The sequence below is a fragment of the Etheostoma cragini genome, chromosome 16 (genome assembly GCF_013103735.1).
Source record: "Etheostoma cragini isolate CJK2018 chromosome 16, CSU_Ecrag_1.0, whole genome shotgun sequence".
NCBI lineage: Eukaryota > Metazoa > Chordata > Actinopteri > Perciformes > Percidae > Etheostoma > Etheostoma cragini.
The window spans coordinates 23,321,814-23,329,492 of record NC_048422.1 but is presented as its reverse complement, the minus strand read 5'-3'; the positions used below and the strand labels follow the sequence as shown (position 1 = coordinate 23,329,492).

Below are 7,679 nucleotides of genomic sequence, written 5' to 3'. Positions count from 1 at the left end.
GGGCGTAGCAGAGCGTAGCAGGGTGTAGCAGGACGTAGCAGGGTGTAGTAGGGTGTAGTAGGGCGTAGCAGAGCGTAGCAGGGTGTAGCAGGACGTAGCAGGGTGTAGTAGGGCGTAGCAGGGCGTAGCAGAGCGTAGCAGGGTGTAGCAGGACGTAGCAGGGTGTAGCAGGGCGCGGAGCAGGCACACAGCGACAGCCTCAACCATGATTTAGATGCCACCCTAAGGAAAACAGCTGGTCAAAAAAACACAAGGACTCCGGGGATAAGATCCTCAGAGGTTAACGTTCTCTGGTTCTAAACAAGTTTTTCTAAAAAGTAACATTCTTGATCTTCTTTGTCGTCCTGAATTGTCACAAATTGTAAATCTCTACATCATCACGTGGATTATCTGGCGACAACAACCCAGCCTCTTTGATGCGAGAACATTGATCCAGGTGTCACTGATTAGTGTAAGTCTGAGGGATCCGGGTCCTGGATCAGTCTCCTGGGCTGCGTGGACTCTGTCCTGGATCAGTCTCCTGGGCTGCGTGGACTCTGTCCGTCCGGAGGAGGAAGAACCTCCACCTTGTAGCTCACCCTCTTGGACTGCAGGATGCTGTAGCTGTTGTCAAAACACAGCACGTCTGCACACAGGGAAGAACACGGCGGTTAAAGGGACTTTATGCAACTTTTTAATGTTTCTGAAGCTCATTTTTCTAACAAAGATCTTTTTTTAAGGTTATTTTTGGGGCGTTTTTAGGCCTTTATTTGACAAGACAGTTGAACACATGACAGCGGAGAGAGAGGAATGACATGCAGCAAAGGGCCGCAGGCTGGAGTCGAACCCCGGCCCGCTGCATCGAGGACTAAACCTCTATATATGGGCGCCTGCTCTACCAACTGCGCTACCCGGGCGCCCTCATACCACGATCTTAAATGACCCGTAACAGCAATTGAAACGGGAAAAATACGCTATTATTACATTGAGTTTTTAATAAATCATCAGCCTGGTCCACATCGGAGTATGAACAAGCTTCCCCCCCCCCCCCCCCCAACAAACCGTACTACACGCCAAAACACTCCGGGGTCTGGTGAAAACGGACCAACTCCTCTCTGGTGCTAGCCCGCATATTCAACCTTGCTTGTTATTTACGGGCCGTGACTTATTGTGAGCAAACGTCGGTGTTCATCATCTCTCTCTCGTCAGGTCCGCCCTCTCCTTCCTGTAATCTTTGTTATTCTTCATAGATGAAACTTTCCTGCATAATTTAATAAGGAGGTTTACGAGCACTGTGCTTTACTTAGAGTGTGTACTGATTAGCCGCACAAAACAAAGTTTCTTAGTCATTACAGTCGGGATTTTACAGCACTTTCAAAATAAGAGGAGAATAAGCCTGAGCCAATGCCACGGGGGGCCAATCAAAGGGAGAACGGGCCAAACCTGGCCCGCGGGCCCCATATTGGGCAGCCTTGGACTAGCTGCTCATTGTTCGCCTTCTAAAATATTAACCAAACAAGAAAAGAAAACCCAAGACGCAAAACTAAATGAACAACACAACAGGACCTGTAGGTGTGAAAGCATCACAACTCTCCACAAGAAAGATTCCCCAAATTGTGATGAAGTCAAACTCCTTCGGATATTATTTATAGATAAATCCTATGGGTACTATACTACGGGAACTTACGTTTGCTATATTACCTAATTACATGTTATTCTGTTTAATTTCACGTCACTAATTAACCTACATTGCAATATTTTTTGTACTATGACCACCTTACTTTACTTAACAATATCTTTTATATAACGCCACTTTACATTCATTCAGGACTTTTTGCACATTGTTGTTTGTTGTTGTTTTTTACTGTAGAAAAATATTCATTCATTCGTATTTATTATACAGGAAAGTTAGAAATAGTAACATTACATTACAATGTAAAAACGGGCCTGACTCAGTTTAAAAACTGGTTTTCAGCAGGTTCCTGTTCTGCAGACACATAAAACATGGTTACAGCACGCGTGGGATGAATAAAGTATTATCTAGTCTAACCCAATGCTTCGGGGTGCGGGACTCACAGACTCCGGGCTCGGTGCAGGTGAGGCAGCTGTCTTCAGGGACCAGGTGTGCGTTGTAGCGTTCGCTGGGCACGACCTGCAGCATCTCCGCCACTTCCTGTCTGCCGCCCTCTGTGGTCCGTCTGTACACTCCAAACCCGATGTCTGCTCCGTCGCTGGCAAACTGCCACCTGAGAGGAAACACAGCGCATTACAGCCGCCAAGATTAATAGATGTAATCAATTAGTACGCAACCAATTCATCTCCAACTGTTTTAAACAATCAATTAATCAGTTTGAGTCATTTTTTGAATGAAAACTTCTCTGATTCCAGCTTGATAAATGTGAATATTTTTGAGTTTTTCTCTCCTCAAAACAACCAGTAACCTGGATATCTTTGAGTTGTGGACAAAATGAGACATTTGAGGACATGATCTTGGGCTTTTTGGGGAACACTGATCCACATTGTCAACATTGAGGAGAAACAAACGAAAGGAGAGGAAGAAACGAGAGGACAGGAAAAAAGAACAAAGAAGAGACGAGGAGGAGAAAGGAGAGGAGGAAACAAGAGAGGAGATGAGTGGACATATAAGAGAGAAACAACATCAATGGAAAGCATGTTTTCAGATAAAACAAAGAAAAAGAACAGAATCTGTAGGAAGAGTGATTATACTAATAATTCATTACATTTATATAGCGCTCTATAATGGACACTCACCTAAGTGTCATGGACACCTAACTTTTAATCAGTGTTAAATTCCCAAATCCCTTCAGCTATTTTTCTAAAAAATGGACTTCTTTACTGTGTATAACTGTCGCATATCTGCAGCTAGTCTCTCCTGATTTAAATATACATAGTTCAGCGTAAATTCTTCAGGAAGTCCTAATTTAATCAAGGCTCCTTTCCTAATTAGAATCAGTTCACCTTCCTCCTTCCCTAAACCAATCAGAATTGTACACAAATGGCAAGGGCCAATCACAGAGTCACAACCCTGCTTTTAAAAATCAGTTTCTCTCTTTGCTATCGGCTGTTGTTGCAGGCAAAGAGTGAGTTTTATTCAGCTGTACAATAAACCTAATTTGCATGTCTGCAAACACGTCTCTCCTGATTGGATTAAAACTGTCATGTGATGAAGGTGCACCTCATTCAGTAGATTCTTCGCTTCTATTGGACGGCCAGTTACACCACGTCATATATGATCCACTCCAGGAACAATGCACCCAGATATATGATGACATGTGTCGGATTGCAGGCCAGATGTTGTGTGTTGACGTGGTGAGTTGCATGTTGTTAAAATACCTCAGCAGGCTGCTGGCGGCTGTGACGTCGTACTCCAGCTGGACGACGGAGCCTCGGCCGACCGCCACGCTGCCGTCGTACTCCACCTTCACCGAGTCCTGGACGTAGTACGACCGGGGGACGGTGCCACCGTAATTTATCTGCAACCACAGCAACAGCCTCCATTTAAAAAAAGAGACTCACTGACCCCCCCCCCCCCCCCCCCCCCATTCCCTGTGCTCCCACCAGGGTTATAACAGGAGACTAAAACTAAGTAAACTGAAAGTAAACCAGACTAAAACCTAAAAATTAAACCTCGTCACGGCTGTTCTCCAACCGTGTATTCTGTATCACGGTCACCCAAAATACATTTTAGAAATATACTATGTCTTCAGTAGATTACCTTTCATGGGGCGGCCTCTAGCTCACGCACTAAAAGGGAAAAAGCCCCAAAAACTAATGTAAAAAAAAAAGAATACTTTCATCACTAAAAGCATTACATATTACATATTCAGGGTTTTTGTTTTTAAGATTATATTTTTGGGCATGTATGTTTATTTATTTATTCATTTTTAGGACAGATGAAGCCATGAAAGGGGAGAGATGATGGGAATAACGTGCAGCAAAGGTGGGAGTCGAACCCGCGGCCCGCTGCATTGATGAGCAAACCTCTACATATTGGCGTAGACATCTACCAGGTGAGCAAGCCGGGCGCCCACGTTCAAGGATTTCATTACAAAATGCGGCAGATTAGTACATAATGCGGGTGTATTTATTATAATTTGAAGTTTTGCTGCATAATGCGTTGTTATTATATAATGCATTGTTATTAAATAATGCATTGTTATTATATAATACGTTGTTCCACATGCACAGCGTCCCTGTGCTCTCTGTCACCATGGTTCTGCAGCGAGGGTCTCCGTCCGGGTCGGTCCGGGTTCCTCCGTACGCCACAGGGAGCTGGTCTGGGTCAATGTGTTGACGCAGCACTTCCTGCCAGTTACCTGCAAACAAAGGAATGTGAGAGGTTCATGGCTAGATGGATGGATGGATGGATGGATGGATGGATAGATGGATAGATAGATAGATATTTATGGACCCCAACAAAATGGGAAATTAGTGTTACAACAGCAAAATATCAGACACACAGAACAGAATATAAATATAAATGAAATACTAGGATGCAATATACATAAATATACATATAATATTAGGATAAAATAAAATAATAGGATAAAATACAAGAACAAATATTTGGAAATAAGTTGGGAATAAATGTAAATGTAAATGTAAATGTGCTGTATTTATATAGCGCTTTTCCAGTCTTAACAACTGCTCAAAGCGCTTTTACATCTACAGGAAACATTCACCATTCACACACATTCATACACTGTGGCCGAGGCTGCCGTACAAGGTGCCACCAGCTCATCAGATACACACTCACACACATCTACACACCTGCTCATCAGATACACACTCACACACATCTACAGACCTGCTCATCAGATACACACTCACACACATCTACACACCTGCTCATCAGATACACACTCACACACATCTACACACCTGCTCATCAGATACACACTCACACACATCTACACACCTGCTCATCAGATACACACTCACACACATCTACACACCTGCTCATCAGATACACACTCACACACATCTGCACACCTGCTCATCAGATACACACTCACACACATTCACACTCCGATGCGCAGCACCGGGGGCAACTTGGGGTTCAGGGTCTTGCCCAAGGACACTTCGACAATGACTGCAGGGGCGGGGATCGAACCACAAACCTCATACAAATACAAAAATGTGCAACCACATAACTAGTAATGATAAATATGTAGATACGTTAGCACTCAGGCCAGTATTGTGATGTCTCAGAGTCTAGTTGTGTTACTATGTGTTATTAGTGTAAAAACCTTTTCTGGTTTCTCCTTTTAATAATGTGACAGACAGATAGACAGACAGTATGACAGAGACACAGAGACAGACAGAGAGACAGAGACACAGAGACAGACCGAGAGACAGAGACACATAGACAGACAGTATGACAGAGACACAGAGACAGACAGTATGACAGAGACACAGAGACAGACAGAGACACAGAGACAGACAGAGAGAAAGACAGACAGAGAGAAAGACAGACAGACAGGGGGATACGATCCCGAGAGGGAACTAGAGCTCTATCCAACCCCAGAAGTTGCCTAGTTTTTAGGATATCATACAAACCCATTAGTGAGAATGCATTGAAACCATAGTCTTAATTTACAACCCCCCAATAATCAAAACTGGCCAGTGCACCCCCCCTCCCCCCTTCCAACAACGTATATTACAACACTGTATAATATATAACAACCATAATTTCCTTTACATACAGTGTATAAAGGCATTTGCACCATAAATTATTGCAGAAAAAATACCAGAATGCAGAAAAATCATGTGTTAGATAAGCTAACATTTTTAATTTTGCACAAAAGTCTCAAAGCCCCCCCCCCCCCCAGATGTTGAACCCAAAGTTAGACCCTCGGTTGACACGCTATACCTGCTAAATGTTAGCATTGTTACTGCAAGTTAGCATGCAAACGTTAGCAACAAAGTCTTGTTTGTGCAATGGGATGAATATGAAAGCGGTCTTACTTCCTAAAACGAGGATCTTCCGTCTGGTCTCCTCACACAGGAAGTGCTTGATCAGGTTGTAGGCCATGGGAAACATTTTAGGAGCTGCAGCAAAGACAGAAACTCAACACCATAAACATCTGGAACAAGATAACTTCATGAAGACAGTCACTAACAGGCAGATGTGCTGAAGCACCTTTGATGAGGAACACTTGTTTCAGCCCCTCGGGGTAGTTCTCTTCAAACATGGTGAGGATCTACGAGACGAGCACAGTCAGAATCACATGAAGTAGGTTAATAACCTAATTAATAATTATTAATTACAGGTTAATTAGATTTAATGGGAGGAAAGGTGGTGGTGAGAGTGTGAGACGTGGACAAACCTCTCCGTAAGTCTCAATAGCCGGTTTCCAGATGTGTTTCAGTCCCAGTCCTTCACAGTCGTAGATCAGAGAGATCGCCTCGACGTTCTTCCCCAACTGAGAGAGAGAGAGACGGAAAGAGAGAGAGACAGAGAGAAAGGGTGAGAGAGAGAGAGAGAGAGAGAGAAAGAAAGAGAGAGGGTGAGAGAGAGAGAGAAAGGGTGAGAGAGAGAGAGAGACAGAGAGAGACAGAGACAGAGACAGAGAGAGAGAGAGAGAGAGAGAGAGAGAGAGAGACAGAGAGAGAGGGAGACAGAGAGAGAGAGAGACAGAGAGAGAGAGAGAGAGAGAGAGAGAGAGAGGGTGAGAGAGAAAAAGTAAGAGACAGAGAGAGAAACAGGGTTAGAGAGAGAGAGAGAGACACAGCGAGAGAGAGTGAGAGAGACAGAGAGAGAAACAGGGTGAGAGAGACAGTGTGTGTGTGACAGACAGAAAGAGAGAGAGAGACAGAGAGAAAGCGGGAGACAGAGCGAGACAGAAAAAGAGAGTGAGACAAAGAGAGACAGAGAGACAGAGAGAGAGACAGACAGACAGAGAGAGAGACAGAGAGAGAGACAGAGCGAGAGAGAGAGAGAGAGAGACAGAAAGACAGCAAGGGAGAGAGACAGAGAAAGAGAGGAGAGGTTCAGGTTGAAGTCCTGATATTTGACCATTTTCAAAGACGAAACACAACCACATGAAACTAAAGGAGGAAGCAGGAGTGGAGAGAAAGAAACAAGAGAGGGGGAGAAAAAAGAGAAGAGGCAAGACAAAGAAAGAAGAGGAGGAAACAAGAGACGAGAGGAGGGAAAGGAGAAGTAACAAGGAGAGCAGACAAGGGGACATTAAAGAGAGAAGTAGAAATAAGTGAAGAGAGGAAAGGAGCGGAGAAGAAAAGAGGAGAAACAAACAACAAGAGAGGATGTAAGAGGACATGAAACTCTGTAAGTTAGAAAAAAAGAGAGGAGACAATAAGAAAGGAAAGTAAAAGAGAAAAGGAAGCAAAGGAGAACGAGAGAAGGGAAGAGACAAGTGGACGTGAAAGAAGAGTTGAGAGAAGACAAAGGAGAAGAGAAGGAGAGAAAAGCAAATGAAAGAAGAGGAGGGGAAGAGATGAGAGAGTAAAGGATAAAAGAAGACACAAGTAAAAGAAATGAGACAGTAAAGGATGTAAGAAGAAGAGAAAAGAAATGAGACGGTAAAGGATGAAAGAAGAAGAGAAAAGAAATGAGACAGTAAAGGATGAAAGAAGAGAAAAGAAATGAGACAGTAAAGGATGTAAGAAGAAGAGAAAAGAAATGAGACGGTAAAGGATGAAAGAAGAAGAGAAAA

General features: G+C 43.6%; 1 protein-coding gene across 1 annotated transcript in view; it reads right to left on the bottom strand.

Annotated features, from left to right (window-relative positions):
* Nucleotides 1–108: 108 nt before the first annotated feature.
* The window catches only part of sec14l7 (SEC14-like lipid binding 7), an 11,547-nt gene continuing 3,976 nt past the window's right edge, over nt 109–7,679 (bottom strand). The window contains exons 3-9 of the mRNA XM_034896214.1: nt 6,330–6,438; nt 6,143–6,203; nt 5,968–6,051; nt 4,210–4,316; nt 3,334–3,473; nt 2,056–2,225; nt 109–625 (exon numbers count right to left, since the gene is read on the bottom strand). Coding sequence (XP_034752105.1) covers nt 513–625; nt 2,056–2,225; nt 3,334–3,473; nt 4,210–4,316; nt 5,968–6,051; nt 6,143–6,203; nt 6,330–6,438 — 784 coding nt within the window. The 3' untranslated portion in view covers nt 109–512. The remainder of the gene's footprint in view (nt 626–2,055; nt 2,226–3,333; nt 3,474–4,209; nt 4,317–5,967; nt 6,052–6,142; nt 6,204–6,329; nt 6,439–7,679) is intronic.